The sequence below is a fragment of the Podarcis gaigeae genome (assembly GCF_964106915.1).
Source record: "Podarcis gaigeae genome assembly, chromosome: 11".
Taxonomy (NCBI): domain Eukaryota; kingdom Metazoa; phylum Chordata; class Lepidosauria; order Squamata; family Lacertidae; genus Podarcis; species Podarcis gaigeae.
The window spans coordinates 10,376,919-10,395,761 of record NC_139687.1 but is presented as its reverse complement, the minus strand read 5'-3'; the positions used below and the strand labels follow the sequence as shown (position 1 = coordinate 10,395,761).

General features: G+C 42.3%; 1 protein-coding gene across 10 annotated transcripts in view; it reads left to right on the top strand.

The window, feature by feature from the left end:
* CNTNAP4 (contactin associated protein family member 4) overlaps window positions 1–18,843 on the top strand; it is a 361,367-nt gene that overhangs the window by 167,889 nt on the left and 174,635 nt on the right. For all 10 annotated transcript variants that reach the window (XR_014555948.1, XM_083701909.1, XM_083701906.1 and 7 more), the window contains exon 3: window positions 16,453–16,646. Coding sequence is in view for 8 of the 10 variants with exons in the window: in XM_083701909.1 (XP_083558035.1) it covers window positions 16,453–16,646 (194 nt within the window). In the remaining 2 variants the exon portion in view is untranslated. The remainder of the gene's footprint in view (window positions 1–16,452; window positions 16,647–18,843) is intronic.

Sequence of the window (18,843 nt, the reverse complement as noted above, 5' to 3'; positions counted from 1 at the left end):
GGGAGCTGGCCTGGTTCTATATGCCTCTTTCTGCACCCTGCCCATACAGCTCACACCTGTAGAGATGCTATCAGACAAGTGTGGTTTCCAAACCTGAGGAGTGGCCAACTTCTGCCAGGTGCCTATCAAATGTTTTCGACTACAGCTTCCATCTTCTCTGACCATTGGCCTTCCTGGCTTAAGCTGATGGGAGTTAAGCATCCAACAACATCTAGGGAGCACCAAGTTGGAGGAGACTGGAATGCGACTCAGTTGAAAAGCAAATATACATTCCCAGTGGCAAGTCATGGCATTAGAAATACATTCTAGGCTAATATAGCAGAAAGTAATGCAACGTGTTTGTTCATGCAGCAGTCTGGTATTTGGAGAAATGATGAATCCCATTGTTAAATCTAGCTATAACAATTGTGTATTGTGTCATATTTCCCTCAAATTCCTACAATTTTGTGTTGAGCATTCAACGTGCCACAGAAGGAAAATAGAGATGGTATCTTTTGCTGGAATGCTTTTCTAATCCTAGAGGGGATGTACGCTGCTTAGTGCATGAATAGGTCTGCTGGTGTTCAGTAAGGCAAAACAACTCTAGAGAGAACTTGCATTAGTACTTTTCTTTATAGACAAGTCAGTAGCTGTCATATGGACACTTAAACAGAATGGTTCTGGCATTAAGAGCTGAAGAAAATCTATACTAAGTAGTTGCTTTTCTGCTTTGGCAATTTGGAATTGTCACTGATACTGCAATTTAATCAGTTTCATTAAACATGAGAAGGAACTTTCAAAAACCTCAGACGTCTTGCTTCACAACAGCTTTGCTTCAATCTCACTTCAATATCTTTTTATAATATCTGGTGCCAGACACACCAATTGATGTCTGCACTGTTTCACTTCATTGGCTCTATCCATATGGGAAATCCCTGTAATCCAAGAGTGAAATCATCTATGGCTTTATTTAAAAGACGGCTTCCTCTTAGATGTCACTGTAGGAAATATTTGCCAAGTCAAAATGTATATAAATGTATATAAAAGGACTGTGTATGCTAGAGGTGCCATTGTCCTTTGTGCTGATCTAGCTTTCATTTTGTTTAATGTGTGTATTGTATCTAAAAAAAAAAATAGTGTTTCTGGTTTTCACGTTTCATGCTGGAATCGTAGGACATGAAACTTGCTTCTAAGTCATATATTTAGGATCAAGGTATTAAGATAGAAAATCATAACCCATTCATAAGCACATATTTTTGCAAGACACAAGGAATATGCATTTAATTCTGTGTGTGTGTTCGCGCTAGATATAGATAATAGGAGCCAAATCCTAGGAGTTGAGCTCCTTTTGTCCCCCCCCCCCATAAAATTTTTGAGGGAGCCGCCCTCCCCTCAAGTTGATGGGCATTGCCATTCAAATGGTGTGTTTGCAGTGTATCATCTGATTGATTATGTGGGGCATGGCTTACCTGCCCCCCATATTTTATTCAAGTTGGCACCCCTCATATAGAGATAGAGAAAGATGATATCTATCTATCATCTATCTATCATCTATCTATATCTATCTATCTATCTATCTATCTATCTATCTAATCTATCTATATCTATCTATCATCTATCTATCTATCTATCTATCTATCTATCTATCTATCTATCATGTGGATATGCTTACCACCAAGAACTTTGTCCATGTGGGCACTGCTGCACATGCACAAATGCCCAATTCTGCAGGTCAACTGATTGAGCATATAAGTGGCACTGACTCCAAATGTGATATGTAATGTTCCACTGACTTGCAATGATCTACATGGCAAAAACGAAGAATGAAGTGCTACTGACCATGCTAATGCAGGGCTTGAAACAGTCTTAGCTGAAACTAATTCGCAAGCAGTTAAATAAGATTCATAGTCATGGTCTGAGTAGCACAAAAAATAAAGGGTTTTTGTGTTTTTTTAAGTACCTATCATGTAAGTCAAGGGTAGTCAACACAGTGCCAGGGTAGACTTGGTAATGTTATGTAAAATGGCACCCTGTGCGAGACCAACATTTGATGCCCCCAAATGGATTTTCCCAATAATGAATCTTCTCAACTTTTACTCCTCCTCAGCTCAGCGTCCTGTTGGGGCAGAACTGCAAAGGTGTATATTGGTTAATTGCACCACCCTGGCGCTGTGGGTTAAACCACAGAGCCTAGGACTTCCCAATCAGGTGGTTGGCAGTTCGAATCCCCGCAACGGGGTGAGCTCCCGTTGCTCGGTCCCAGCTCCTGCCAACCTAGCAGTTCGAAAGCACGTCAAAGTGCAAGTAGATAAATAGGTACCGCTCTGGCGGGAAGGTAAACGGTGTTTCTGTGCGCTGCTCTGGTTCACCAGAAGTGGCTTAGTCATGCTGGCCACATGACCCGGAAGCTGTACGCTGGCTCCCTCGGCCAGTAAAGCGAGATAAGCGGTACAACTCCAGAGTCGGCTATGACTGGACCTAATGGTCAGGGGTCCCTTTACCTTCAAATCTGGTGCTGGTAGTGCCCTCCAGATGTTGTTGGACTAGAATTCCCATCATCCCTGACCAATGATCTTACTGACTGGATCTGATTGGGCCTACTATTTTCTGTTGAATACGTCTTAGTCTTAGATCCATAGAGGCTATTTCCGTTGATTTTATACTTGACTCCCATATATCATTTGTTATCTGTACCCCTAACTCTTCACTCCATTTTTGTAGCTTTGTTTTTATTATTAACGCACATACGTTTAGCAAAACTGACCTTTAACAAGGCATTTTTACAGTAATACAAGCAAGTCCCACTATGCAAGAGAGTTCCTATGCCAGACTAATGCCAACATAATGCAATCGCAATTGGGCATTTGCCCATCTCCAGAGTCAACAGTACCGTGACTGCTGCAGCACCGTCAACAACCCAAAAACCTGAATGTAGCAAGACCAAAAGATATTCTGTCCCAGGAAAACCAGTGGAAGGTCGAGGATTAAAAGAGGATTAGACAAATTCATGGATATTGCTTTCAATGGCTACTACCTCCACAGTCATAGAATCATAGAATGGTAGAGTTGGAAGGGACAGGAATCTTAGCTAATGCATCCATGGCAGATCGCCATCCAGCCTCTGCTTAAAAACTTCCAAGGATGGAAAGCCCACAACCTCCCAAGGGAGACTGTTCTACTGTTGAACAGCTCTTACTGACAGAAAGTTTTTCTGTATGTTTATTTGGAATCTCATTTCTTGTAACTTGAAGGCATTGGTTTGAGTCCTGCCCTCCAGAGCAGGAGAAAACAAGCTTGCTCCATCTTCCATGTGTAGCCCTTGAGATGTCTGAAGATGGCTATCATATCTCCTCTCAGTCTCCTCTTTACCAGGCTAAACATGCCCAGCTCCTTCAAGCATTCCTCATAAGGCTTGGTTTCCAGACACTTCATCATGTTGGTCACCCTCCTCTGCACATCTTCCAGCTTGTCAACATCCTTCTTAAATTATGGTGCCCAGAATTGGACACAGTATTCCAGGTGTGGTCTGACCAAGGCAGAATAGAGTGGTACTGTTACTTCCCTTGGTCTGGATACTATATTTCTGTTGAAGCAGCCTGGAACAGCATTTGCTTTTTTTGCTGCTGCATCACACTGTTCACTCATGTTAAGCTTGTGGTCCACCAAGACCTCTAGATCCTTTTCACATGCACTACTGGCCAGACAGATGTCCCCCATCTTACATATGTGCAGCTGGTTCTTCCTGCCTAACCTTACATTTGTCCCTACTGAAATTTGTTTTGTTAATTTGGGCTCAGTTCTACAATCTGTTAAGGTCATTTCGAAGCCTAGTTCTATCTTCTGCAGCGTTAGCTACCCCTCCCAATTTGGTGCTCCTCTCTGCCCTCCAAATACCTGTTTTGTGGGTTGTAGAGAGCACAATTTACCCTGGGGAAGAAGGTGCATGGGAATAATTTCAGGATAATTTCACAGCTCTCCATCTTTCAGTGTCTGTTTGTAGCTGCAGGCCATTTTTATATTTATTATTTTATTTTATCAGGCCCCTCCTGATAAAATAAACAGATTGACACAGGTTAAAGGTTAATGGGCAAAATTTAGGCCACAACTTTATTGATTACAGAAATGTGAGTGGTATTGACTTAGGCATCGGTGAAACTATACCTGACTCCTGCCCGCCTTGCAGGAAGTCTGGAAGGGCAAACAACCAAAAGAGGGAGCTCCATCGATGGAGACCAACTGAAACACACCCTGGGGTTCCCATCGGGTCCTGGCATGGCCCTAGCCCCTCAACCGGACTTTGGACGAGATCCAGACCCACGGATTCCTTTACCGGAATACCCTTGTACCTGGAGGGGCAGGTGATGGCTGCATCTCCCCACCCCCACACCTAACTAAACCAATGCCTAACCACCAAGCCTTACAAAGTTGTGACGATTGCTAAGAGGTAGGCAAAAACCAAATGGCCAGCACCAATCTGCCATGTGGAAAAAAATTCTACCTGGCCCCTGTTCCAAAACAGGTGACCAACCGAAGTCCAAATCAAGGTGAAAGCAGACACCTAAACCACTATGGTGGGTGTGCGGGTGTTCGGCGGCGCAAAGCCAGGTAAAGTCCCAGTGACACGACGACACCTTTAAAGAGGCCCCTCGATCACGCCACCACTCCCAATTAACCAACAGGCCATGGCGTGACTGTGGGGCCACCGCACGGCTCAGGCTGAACCCCCACCCCTCCTACAGATGGGGGGAAAGTGCCTTGGGCCCGCATGCAATATGGACCCTTGAAAAAGAGGATCCGATTAAGGGTTAAAAGGTAAAGGTACCCCTGCCCGTACGGGCCAGTTGTGTCCGACTCGGGGGTTGTGCGCCCATCTCGCTTAAGAGGCCAGGGGGCAGCACTGTCCGAAGACACTTCCGGGTCACGTGGCCAGTGTGACAAGCTGCATCTGGCGAGCCAGCGCAGCATAGGGAAACACTGTTTACCTTCCCACTAGTAAGCGGTCCCTATTTATCTACTTGCACCCGGGGGTGCTTTCAAACTGCTAGGTTGGCAGGCGCTGGGACCGAGCAACGGGAGCACACCCCGCCGTGGGGATTCGAACCGCCGACCTGACGATTGGCAAGTCCTAGGCGCCGAGGTTTTACCCACAGTGCCACCCGCGTCCCTAGATTAAGGGTTAGTGGTGGGAAGATTTTGACTGTGCCATCTTTTGTAGATATTTACTTCGTCCCAGAGCAGCACTCTTGAGAGCTGTGTCTGACTCCATCTACTGATCCTTCAAAAGCAAGGTCCCAACCTGGGCTCCATTTCTTGATGTGACTAGAGGAACGTACAATCCTGGGAATCAATAATGGACTCATAATGAAAAAGCGAAAATGAAGTAAGCATGGCATCAGTATAGGATAACATAAAATGACATTTCATTTTGAAATGCACATCTCAGCAGCTCACAGAGAAACCAAATCTGATGCAAAGTTGCATTTGAGCTGAAAAGGAGAAATCTGTTTATTTTATCAATCCCTGTAAAATAACTGATTTTGTTCCCTATGGTATCTGATTGAAAACAAATATCCAGCCCTCTGATTACTATGTCACTAAATATTCTGGGAGGGAAACTGAGTCTGTTAAATGCATAATTAAACCTATGCTTAATAACCGAGACAGAAAATGGCAACAGTATTAAAACAGCATTCAAACCTATGGAACCTGCAGCAAAACACTGCAGAGTGGAGAGCTGTTGTTCTGAAATCCAGCCACTCCATCCCATTCCCGCACCTATTCCCCTGTCTCTCAACCAAAAATCTGGGAAAGTGTGAATTTGAAAGGATAGTTGCATGCCTTGTTTGGTGAAGTGCAAATTATTAAAATATGAACTGAACCAATTTGCTCCCCCATTCCCAGTGGAAAGCACACAGTTCTCCTTTGCCCATTCATTTATTCCATTTACATACCATATTTATCTTCCAAAGATCTCAAGGCGGTACATATGGTGCTTCCCATCACGTCTCCTGTAGGAACTTTTCTCGGCTCACTTTTAGGCTCCGGGTTGCATCCAGTGAAGTCATTCCATTTGTGCAAGGACTTCTACTTCTGCAATGGAACTCCATCTCCTTTCCCTGCATCCCCCCTGCCCCAAATCCACTTAGGAGAGTTGGGATGGGCAGGGGAAGGAGAGGGAAGAGAAGTTCCACTGAGCCTGTGAAAATTATTGCAGGAATGGAGCAACTTTGTTGGTTACAACCCTCAGGCTCAAATTGAGGGGGGAAGTGAGAGGCATTGGCGGTCAGACTCTGGAACGACAGCTGGGAGAAAGTATTTAAACTCCACTCCTCATTTTATATGGCACATGGATCTGTCACCAAACTGTACTTTGACCCCAAGTCATGATGCTGGATTTTTAAAATATATATATCAAAGCTTTCACAAAGACATGACACACATTCAAGTCCTTATGTTTTGAAAATTATAAGTAGCTGATGCTATCCCTCAAGTAACAGCAGGTAGGGAGGAAGACTGGAAATTGAGCTCTTTATTGGCATTAGGATTTTTGCAGAGAATCAAAGTAAGGACAGATTAGTGGGGAAAGAGCAAATAAAAAAGCTGAATGAGAATAAATACATATAATTACAGATAAACAATTTTACTCCTGTGTTTTGGTTCAAAGTAATGTAATCCTTAAATTAAGAAACACTAGGTTTTGGAGAGTCTTAATTTTATAGAATGGCTGGATATTTTTCAGTACAGCAGAATATTTATAAGAAACTTTGTGTAGGCAAAGAACTTACAATATTGCATTGATCCAGAAGATGCTAATATTGGGGTGTTTGATTTATTCTTCAATTTAGATACTTGTACATTGATTCTGAATTCTCTACAGGTAAGGATGGGTCACTGTCAGCTTCAGTGCTAGGGAAAGATATCAAACCTCATGACTTTGAATCGTTGATTCACAGGAAGCTTTCCAAGTTTGATTAACATGAAAATCCATGGCCTGCTGCCCAGAGGAACTGTCTTGAGGAGCCCCTGGTCAATATCAGGATGAAAGTTGAAATAAGGTGTTTTTTTGTGAAAAGTAACTCTGAGACATTTTCATTTTAGACCTTCTGCCTTGAAATGAGCCGGCGTTTTTGTGACTTGCCCTGAATCTAAAGATTGTCATTTACAGTGGAATGCCAAGAGGTTGAAAATCATTATTGATTTTGCCTCTGCTTCATCATTTGCTTTTGAAATACAATTTCTGATCCCGTATTCCTTCCTGATACGTTGGTGCTGATGAGACCCAGAAGCAACTTCACTTTTTAAAAGTGACCTTTTTGTCATTTTATTAAGAATAGTTTCATTCAACCTTATTTACTATGTAATGCATGTGGACATTGATTTTTACATATTCAACTCAGTATCTGGAAATGCAAGAAAACAAAAGAAAACACAGCTGACCCCAGCTCAGAAATAGGCTTCTTCCAGACAGACTCTTTTGATGGTGCCATATGTCCTGGACAGCTGCTCCATGATACTTATGTTTTATGAACTAGAAATTTCTAGCTTATTCTGCTTTTTGTGCTCTGATGGTGTTTCCTGCTTGGCAGGGGGTTGGACTCGATGGCCCTTGTGGTCTCTTTCAACTCTATGATTCTATGATTCTAATAGTGTGGTTATTTGCACCCTAGTCTCCTCCAAACAGTGAGAGTTTTCAGGGATGCCAGAGCATATCTCAGGTTAGAATGAAGGTCAGTGGAGACTGTGATGTCTTTGTGATATATAGTTTTTGAAATATACTTGGAGTTGAGTGTGAATTTCATGCTATTAATTCAGCTCATAGTAGCAATGAATGAAACTTTCCCCAAAACGTCTAGCTATATATACATTATTTACACATTGGGCCCCACGTGATTGGCTAATTCCAAGCTGCTCCTGCAGGCCAATAAGGTTGCTTCATTCAGGAGCCTGATTGGCTGCTCCTGCAGAGTTCTGTATACAACACAGAGTCTCTTCCCACCTCAGACAAAAATGAGACTGGCTCCAGGTCTATTCCACCAGTAACATCACTTCCAACTAGGGGAGAGAGGAAGGCCTGTCCCATTCAGCCAATCCATTTCCAACTACAGTGGTACCTCAGGTTAAGTACTTAATTCGTTCTGGAGGTCTGTACTTAACCTGAAACTGTTCTTAACCTGAAGCCCCACTTTAGCTAATGGGGCCTCCTGCTGCCGCCGCACCACTGGAGCATGATTTTTGTTCTCATCCTGAAGCAAAGTTCTTAACCTGAAGCACTATTTCTGGGTTAGCGGAGTCTATAACCTGAAGTGTATGTAACCTGAAGCGTATGTAACCTGAGGTACCACTGTACTAGTTTCTGTGGCAACCAGTCAACTGTTCTCTTTAGACATGAGAGGAGTTACTTGACAGACTTAGTTAGAAAGCCATTGACTTAGCAAAGAGACCGGACTGAATACTGTAGCAGTTTCTTTTTCTATGAATCCCATCTTAGAAACAAAAACTTGAGGAGGATCCCAGACACCCCAATGCTACAACAGTATTCTTATTACTATTTCCTATGCTTTTGTTTTATAAAGCCTGTTGTTGCGGGTCACTTTTATTTTCATTTTCAAATAAGCAATTAATCTAGATTGAAAATGAATGAATACAGTAAAATAACTAACAGAAAAGAATCACAAATGAGCAAATATCATGAAGGAGATGCAATCTACAGCCACAGAAAAAGCAATAGAAGCAAGTTGCCACTTCTCCATCTTCTCCTGGCTTAGTACAAGCAATTGAACCTTGCTCCTTTCCATATCACCTTTTTCTGGGAGGGACACATGGTACTAAAAGATTGGGGGTGCCATATACTGTCTTGTGAGTGCAGGAAAGTCCTTTCTATCCTGCCTCCACACAGTGTGTTATGTACTGAAGTTCTCACCCTGGGCCAGCAGGGGGATACTGTAGATAGTTCAGGTCCACATATGCAAATAAGGGATCAAAAGTGACATTCAGTGATTGGATAGTTACAGAAAGTTGTTACAGTTACATTGTACTGGACCTCTATATAAGCAGGCTGGCTGAACCCTTCAGTTCAGTTCTGTTCTGACCTGTGAATAAACAAGAGCTGTTTGGAGAATCGCTGTGTCCTCTGATATGTTTGCCCACAACTTAACACAGTGGGTACAATTTGCCCATATTCCCCCTCTCAACAAATAATAAAAAATAAAAATAAATAAAATAAAGTGGAAATGGTATGCATATCTAATTGTGCAGTCTTCAAAAGGGGATGTGCTGTTTCAGCTGTTCCCTAAAAGCAGTAGCTTGTTGCTATGAACATGCTAAAAACAGTCAGCGCAACATGAAACAACTTAGTCCTTCCAGTCTCTTCACCTGCCCCCAGCCTCTTCCCATGCTTCTCCCCACGTGACATAGGGTTGCCATATTTCAAAAAGTGGAAATCCAGAAACAAACAAATTGTTGACCTTTTTTTTTTTTTAAAAAAAAAAAGAAAATTCCCAAAGTTGTTGAGCTTTCAGTTATGTTGCCAGGACAAACCGCGGATTTATGCATTGGCTCCCAGTACGTTTCCGAGCACAATTCAAAGTGTTGGTGCTGACCTTTAAAGCCCTAAACGGCCTCGGCTCAGTAGACCTGAAGGAGCATCTCCACCCCCATCGTTCTGCCCGGACACTGAGGTCCAGCTCCGAGAGTCCAGCAGAGAGTAGAGCGCTGTGCATTTCCATCTGCTAATTTTTAAATCCCCTAATTTTGCAAGAAATCCCTTTTATGTTTTATTTCCACATATTCAAGATCTCTACTTAGATAAGAAGCTTACTGGGAGACCTTGGGTCAGTCATTATTTGTTAGTCAAACAGCCGGGCTGTGCCTCAAGCTTGTTGACCAAAACTCCTTGAAGGAAAGCTGGAATCTAAATATACTAAAATAAATTATACAGTCTTCTCCTTTTAAAACTTGCCTATCGAGGCTATTAAACAGTTGAGAAGTAAATCACAGATGTGTCAGTTACGAACATCTGACCTGGAGCTGTTATTGATGGCTATATGAAAGCTATTCATTGTTTTGACTGTGTTTATTGATTAAACAATTATTTAAGCCTCTACAGATCTTTTATTAATTTCTTTAGTCCTCAGTCACACTCATCTAGCCAATGCTCACTGGATACTGACAGAGGTGACCCCATTTACTAACTGTAGAAGGAGAATTATGATCCCTGGAGCTGTGTCTACCATTGATTGTAGATGTTTCAACCAAGACCCAGAAATACAGCATCATTCGTGAATCTAGCATCACCAATATGTGTATTATCGGAAATAGTGGGTTGTATTCAAATAACTTTTACTCAGAGTTAGACTCGTTGTAATTAAGGGACCTACATGAGTCATGGTCATTAATTTCAGCTGCTCTGCTCTGAGTAAAAGTTAGTTGAGTGCAACCCTCTGCCAGATACAGAGCACTTACTGTTCATAACAATTCATGGGAAGAAAAAAGATGGTGCAGTTTTTAGTCTAGATTCAGTAAAAACAAACAAACAAACAAACAAACAAACAAACAGTGCAGCTTGCCAGATAGAAAGGTCCTTCCTCTTGTACCATATACCGTATTTTTCGCTCCATAAGATGCACCTAGTTTTTAGAGGAGGAAAACAAGGGAAAAAATATTCTGAACAAAACAGTGGATATATGATTTTTGTGGTTCATGCTGTGGCCAGAGACATGATATGTGATTTGATGATGAGTTTGGGGTAGCCCAATGCAAAAATCCTGAGGATCCATGTGCTTTTACCTCCCCCCTCCCATGCAGCCTCCTTTATCTCTAGAGTCCCTTATCTCCCTCCCAATCCCTTGTTGATCAGCTGCTCAGCGGCTTTAACAACCCCTTTAACACCCCCTTTCTAAAAAAAAAAAAAAAGCACAATCTGCTTTTTGCCCCTGGGCAATTTGGCTCCAGGGACCATACATTCACTCCATAAGATGCACAGACATTTCCCCTTACTTTTTAGGAGGAAAAAAGTGTGTCTTAATGGAGCGAAAAATACGGTATGTGATTCTAGTGATTCTCCCAATTCATCAGAGCCATTTTGGGGGGTACTGGGGGGGTGAGTGGAGGAGAGGGGATGGAAGTCCCATTTCACAACTTCATGCAAGGCTTTCTCTGATGGGTCTTGTTCCCCAAGTGTATTGTGGCACTTTAAAGATTAACAGATTTATCATGGCATAAGTTTGCATGGACCAGCCAGTCAGTTTTATTGCACATAGCCAAAGGCTACCGCAATGTACACAGAATCATACAACGATTCTAAGAAAATATACTGGATTGATACAAAAAACTTAAAACGTTTATATTATCAAGACATTACCTACTCTAAGCAGAACTATAGAAGTGCCTTGATATACAAATTAAGACATTAAACAATAAAATTTATAAGCTAAAATTATCACATGGCCACTAATATATTGAAAAATAATCTTAATTAATACAGTGTGCAATTATATTTGGAGTTTGGTGATAAAGATAGAATATACAGTGGTGCCCCGCAAGACGAATGCCTCGCAAGACGGAAAACCCGCTAGACGAAAGGGTTTTCCGTTTTGGAGGTGCTTCGGAAAATGAATTTCCTATGGGCTTGCTTCGCAAGACGAAAATGTCTTGCAAGTTCCTGCGGGTCCCCCCCTTCTAAGCCGCTAAGCCACTTATCAGCTGATCCGCTAAGCCGCTAATAGCGCTAAGCCGCTAAGCCGCTAATGGGCTTGCTTCACAAGACGAAAAAAACGCAAGACGAAGAGACTTGCGGAACGGATTCTTTTCGTCTTGCGAGGCACCACTGTAGCTTGATGTAGATAGGGTCAAATAAATTCATCTCCTTCACAGTTGGTGGCTACCTTGGCTATATAATTTGCTCTAATTTTCCTAGCAGAGCATGGACCAGTCTACTTTGATCAATTTGCTGTTACTTTGCTGGAGCAAATTATTATTAATAATAATAATTAAATCTGTACACCCAGGGCCGTCTTTAGCATATGTGGTGTAGGGGTGCAAAAAACTGTCCAGTGCCCCCAACAGGCCAAAGTTGTTGAACTTTTTTTAGGGGGGCAGCTCAGAGTTGTTAAGCTTTCGGAGGGGGCACGCAACTCTCTCCCATGCCGCTGCGGGAGGAGAGCATTCACCACAGAGGCTTGGGAGGGAAGCTGCACACCTTGTTAACAGCGTGTGTGTGCTGGGTGGGCCTCTCGACAGCCAATCCGAGGCATGCAGGAGGGCCACCTCAGCACCTGCAGCAGAAAAGCCTGTGGCGCTCCGACGGGCTCAGCTCGGCAGCGGATGTCGACTGGCCTGGCTCTTCAATCCCCGGACTCTAAATCTTGACCCCAGACTCTCGGCCTAGTGCCCCTGAGAACCTGGCGCCCGGGTATGCACACCCCTTGCGCCTATGGGTAAGCCGGCCCTGTGTACACCGCCCTATACCTGCAGGTCTCAGGGCAGTTCACAAGATGAAATCACAATATAAAGACACAAAATGCATAAAAAAAACAAAAACAACCTGATAATCCCCTCTCCCCAACACATTTCATAGAATCATAGAATCATAGAGTTGGAAGAGACCACAAGGGCCATCGAGTCCAACCCCCTGCCAAGCAGGAAACACCATCAGAGCACTCCTGACATATGGTTGTCAAGCCTCTGCTTAAAGACCTCCAAAGAAGGAGACTCCACCACACTCCTTGGCAGCAAATTCCACTGTCGAACAGCTCTTACTGTCAGGAAGGTCTTCCTAATGTTTAGGTGGAATCTTCTTTCTTGTAGTTTGGATCCACTGCTCCGTGTCCGCTTCTCTGGAGCAGCAGAAAACAACCTTTCTCCCTCCTCTATGTGACATCCTTTTATATATTTGAACATGGATATCATATCACCCCTTAACCTCCTCTTCTCCAGGCTAAACGTGCCCAGCTCCCTTAGCCGTTCCTCATAAGGCATCGTTTCCAGGCCTTTGACCATTTTGGTTGCCCTCCTCTGGACACGTTCCAGTTTGTCAGTGTCCTTCTTGAACTGTGGTGCCCAGAACTGGACACAGTACTCCAGGTGAGGTCTGACCAGAGCAGAATACAGTGGCACTATTACTACCCTTGATCTAGATGGTATACTCTTATTGATGCAGACTCCTATTGATTTCGAAAGGGCATCGGATGTCAATCAGCCAAAGGCTTGGTTAAAGAGGAAAGGTTTTGCATGGATCCTAAAGGTGTATAATGAAGGTGCCAGCTGAACCTCCCTTTTCCACAAAAGGGGAAAATTAACAGGGCTACCTCTCTGGAAAACCCAGTGAGATAATAATTTGATTTGTGTGTATTATGTTGTGACAGAAGTGATTTGGCTCTGAAGAACGTTATGCTGCCATTAAGTCTGTATTTAAGCCTGCAATCCTGTACACACTTACCTGGGAGTAACTCAGCAGGACTTACATTTGAGTAGACATGCACAGGTGTGCACCACACATCTTTAACTGCAAGACAGTGAGGCAGTGCAGTCAGCTTGCAACTTGAAAGAAGGACCTTCTTCTTTTTATTTGAATGCATATTATGCAAATGCGCTCCTTGCAGACTCTATGTGAATTATGCTCCTTTGATGTAAAAGGGAGGAGCACGCTCAAGGGGAACGTAGGCCAAATGAAGTGATTACTTCTGCCTTAGAAAGAGAGAAAAATGTGTGGCATATTTTAGAGATGAAGTATCTCGAAGAGCTCCAATACTTCAGAAACCGAATACTTTACCTGAACTAAGTTGTCATAGTACTTCACCTTTAAATGGCTTTCCCTCTTTTAAATAGCTCTCACCTTTAAAAAGCATCTAAAAGAAATTCTGGTACCTCATCAGAGGCAAAGGGTGCTTAGGAAGAGCTGTTTCGTGACATTTTATTTTTTTTACAAAGAGGGGACATCTCTTCATTTATTTAATATTATCCTCCATGTGTAAACTTCATTACAATTGCTTACAACAATATACGGTTACCTCCAAGTATAAGCTCAGGATATTTTTTAAACATATGGTGAGATGTGACTTAATGTTTTTACACAGAAATTATTCCAGATCTATCTCCACGCAAATGTCTGATCTTTTTAGAGACGATGTTGCCTATTATGAGCACAACTGAGTAACTGCAGTGGTATCTCGGGTTACGAACTTAATTTGTTCCGGAGGTCTGTTCTTAACCCGAAACCGTTCTTAACCTGAGGTGCACTTTCGCCAATGGCGCCTCCCGCTGCTACCGCCGTGTAATTTCCATTCTCATCCTGGGGCAAAGTTCGCAACCCGGAGCAACTACTTCCGGGTTAGCGGAGTTCGTAACCTGAAGCATTTGTAACCCAAAGCGTTTGTAACTCGATTTACCACTGTAAATAAATGTGTTAGAGTCTTTGCAGTTGTGTGTTGCTTTGTGGGAATGGGAGTGGGCATTTACACTCCAATCTGAAGAACCCTGGGAGAGAAAATTGAGAACCTGGCTCAGTTGTAGTTGGCCATGTGCTCACATTTCTTGTCAGGCTGTCGTATTATGCACCAACCTGGGCTTCCAGACCAAGCCAAGGACAGCCCCAAACAGAGCACAACGCAGTAATCCAGTCGTGAAGTTGCCAGTGCATGAACTACAGAGGTCAGGCTACAATGGCCAATTTCAAACCACTGTTTATGAAACTGAGAACACTAAACTATAGTCAATCTAAAATGGAAATAGAAACTTCCATTCTTCTTATTGTAGCCATGGTGGGGAACGATAAAGAAGCCAGAGTCTGCAAGTTCGGGGCTCAATGTAGCTTGTTCTCATAATGATAAACAATGGCTTATTGTTATATCTGAGCACAGCTGTTACATTTGTCAGTCGACAGAACCAATATTCCTGACTTGGCAGAGAAATCAACCGTTGATGTGCAGTGGCTTTGCTTTCTTTGAACCCATTCAAAAATGTTTCTCCTTAAAGCAAATGAGAAGCAAGGTTTAAATGAGCAATACAATGGTTTCAGTTTAAATGAGCAATATAACAGGGCTCATTCTTGGGGGGGGAGGGGGCAGAATACTTTTAAGTCAGAGCTTCTTTGACAAACTTTTAAGAATAGCTGAATTTTAAGAATTTTAAGAATAGCCTTGCCTAGGTACAATCTTCAAAATACTGCTTTTCTGACCTTCTGGCGATCCATTACAGTGGTAGCTTGGTTTTCATACATCTTGGTTTTCATACATCTTGGTTTTCATACATCTTGGTTTTCATACGTCAAACCCGGAAGTGCATGTCCCAGTTTGCAACCTCCTTTTGAATTACAACCCATTATTATTATTATTATTTGGATTACAAACAATTTTTTTGGAGGCCCCATTGGCGAAAGCATGCCTTGGGTTACAACCTTTTTTGGTTTACAGACAGATCTCTGGAACTGATTATGGTTGTAAACCAAGGTACCACTGTATAAGCTATAAAATAAATGACCCCTGGAGGGTTAAGTCCAGTCAAAGGTGACTGTGGGGTTGTGATGCTCATCTTGCTTTTAGTCCTACCAACTGCTAGGCTGGTAGGAGCGGGGACAGAGCAACGGGAGCTCACCCCGTCACAGGGATTCGAACCGCCAACCTTCTGATCAGCAAGCCCAAGAGGCTCAGTGGTTTAGACTACAGTGCCACCTGCGTCCCTTATATCACATTTTTATGGAGATAAGTTTCTGTATATATACAAGTTTCTGTATATATACAAGTTTCAATCAGCAGTTCAGTTTTGTGTCAACTACAGTTTTCCTTGAGGTTATGTGTGTATGTAATCCTCATAGAAATGTAGCCCAATGGTTGCCATTAATTTGATTCTAAATCGATTTTAAAATGAATTGATTTTAGAATGTATTTCAATTAATTGATTGTAATTTTATGTAAACTGTGTTACTTTTACTGTTGTTAGCCGCTCTGAGCCCAGCTTCGGCTGCGGAGGGCGGGATATACCGTATTTTTTGCTCCATCAGATGTACCAGACCATAAGGCACACCTAGGTTTGGGAGGAGGAAAACAAGAAAAAATTATTCTGAATCCCAGAAGCCAGAACAGCAAGAGGGATCTGGCTTCTGGGATACCGTGTAGCTGTTCTGGCTTCTGGGATAGCTGCACCAAGCCTCTTCAGGGCAGTGGGATGAAGGCTCCCCCTGCCCAAAGAGGCTGCGCGCGGCTAAGGTAGAAGCCAGGACAGGCGTGTCGCTGAAGGGGTGCTGCGCAGTTCTCCTTCTCTGCGCAGCACCTCTCCTTCGCAGGAGACGCACTCACATTTCCCCTTACCTTTTAGGAGGAAAAAAGTGCGTCTTATGGAGCGAAAAATACAATAAATAAAATATTATTACTATTATTATTATTAATTATTATGTGAATAGATAGATATAAAAATTTCCATTCTTCCACTCTGAACTAATTTCTCCTTCCAATATTTTCCCTGTTCTATTTACCACTAAAGGTGCTGGTGGCTGGACTCCACTCATATCAAATAAATATCAATGGCTGCAGATTGATCTTGGTGAGAGGACTGAAATTACCGCGGTGGCTACCCAAGGTGGATACGGGAGTTCCGACTGGGTAACAAGCTACCTCCTGATGTTTAGTGACAGCGGAAGGAACTGGAAGCAATATCGTCAAGAGGAAAGCATTTGGGTATGTTCTGTTAGTGACAAGCACCACAATGTTTTCAGTATGGTAATCACATTTGTGTGCATTTCTGCGCCATTTTTCATCAGGCTAATTTACATAGGACGTTTGAAATTTCTGAGTAAACAGAGGTGAATCTCCCTCTGTAAGATATAGATTGAATAGAGTTCCACCTTTTTTCAGTTAACAAATATTTTATTTCCCCTGGGAAATATGTAAGGTTTATATCGCCATTTGCACATCCCCCCCCCCATTTTTTAACTGTTGTGATTTGGAAAGAAGGAAAATAACTTTACTGTTTTCTCACAGGGCCTATATTGGGTGTGTAGTGAATTTAGTCTAAAACATTAGAAAATAAATATAAATCTTGATGTTTTCAAAACTCAAAGCCAAAGTTCAGTAAAACTAGGTTTATACAACATTGGCCAATGAACTATGTGGGTGCCTATAACAACAGATATGATTTTGTGCTTGCAGCACACAATATATAAAATATAAATAAAGCTTTATATACATTATAGCTGGAATCCTATATACTTCTCTTGAAGTAATTCCCATTTTACTCAGTGGGGCTTAGTTCTGAGTAGACACATTTAGGAATGTGACGTAAGCCAAGGACCCCAAGAAAACATTATCTGAACCCCATTTTATTCGGTCCACTTTTCACAGTAAACTAAGCCAATTTGATGTTCCGGAACTTGCTGATCAGAATGCAGCTATCACTCAAATTCTGCATTTCTTCAGTTTTTGTGATTCAGTTTTGGTCTGAAAAATGAGGCACAAAAATATGTATTTTAGGTAAAAATGTAGACACATATTGTTGTGGGTTTTTTAAAAGGGGATGCACTGAGCAATGTGTATATTACAGCAAAACTGCACACAATTTGCATGCATTCTTTTGGAAAGTGGGGCAATAGAAGTGACGTGGCAGCTAAAAAAGCCAATGCAATTCTGGGCTGCATCAATAGGAGTATAGCATCTAGATCAAGGGAAGTAATAGTGCCACTGTATTCTGCTCTGGTCAGACCTCACCTGGAGTACTGTGTCCAGTTCTGGGCACCACAGTTCAAGAAGGACACTGACAAAGTAGAACGTCTCCAGAGGAGGGCAACCAAAATGGTCAAAGGCCTGGAAACGATGCCTTATGAGGAACGGCTAAGGGAGCTGGGCATGTTTAGCCTGGAGAAGAGGAGGTTAAGGGGTGATATGATAGCCATGTTCAAATATATAAAAGGATGTCACATAGAGGAGGGAGAAAGGTTGTTTTCTGCTGCTCCAGAGAAGCGGACACGGAGCAATGGTTCCAAACTACAAGAAAGAAGATTCCACCTAAACATTAGGAAGACCTTCCTGACAGTAAGAGCTGTTTGACAGTGGAATTTGCTGCCAAGGAGTGTGGTGGAGTCTCCTTCTTTGGAGGTCTTTAAGCAGCGGCTTGACAACCATATATCAGGAGTGCTCTGATGGTGTTTCCTGCTTGGCAGGGAGTTGGACTCGATGGCCCTTGTGGTCTCTTCCAACTCTATGATTCTATGATTCTATAAGTTAATTCAATAGCTTCTGATGCACATGGCCTTGCTACCTGAACATGGCACACAGAGGGTTCATTGAAGCGACATTGTTCTCTGTCCTGTATGAAGGATGTAAGGTCATAGTTATGTTGTGAATCATATTATACAAGCAATATCTTTCTCTGGATAGCATATGGATTTTGGATAAAACAATTATCATTTATGTAGACATTATTAAAATGAAATATTTATGTGAGTGTCAGTAAAAAAGAAACGTTTGCATTCAATACTGAGTTCATTCTAGGATTCATTACCCTCTTATTCTAAGTGGATATTACATGTTTTTTAGAGAATAATTAGGAACATATTTGATGTCAAGACAGAATTTCTGTTTTGCTATATTTTATTAACATGGCCCCATTGAAACATTTGTCAGAGGTAGTTTTTTTCTACCAATCTGGTCTGAATTTCTCTATCATTTGTAATTGTCCTTCGCAGCATCACACCTAACCATTCCCTCAACTATTATTCATGGTAATGGAAAATGATTTGCCAATCTATAATTCTTGAGACTAGCCTTTCTATCTTTTCAGTCTGAATACTTTTGACCAGCCTCCAATTTTCTGGTGCAGCAGCTGTACTTAATGATAAAAATGCATATTTTTGTAAAAGACTTTGCCCTTCTAAAGGGG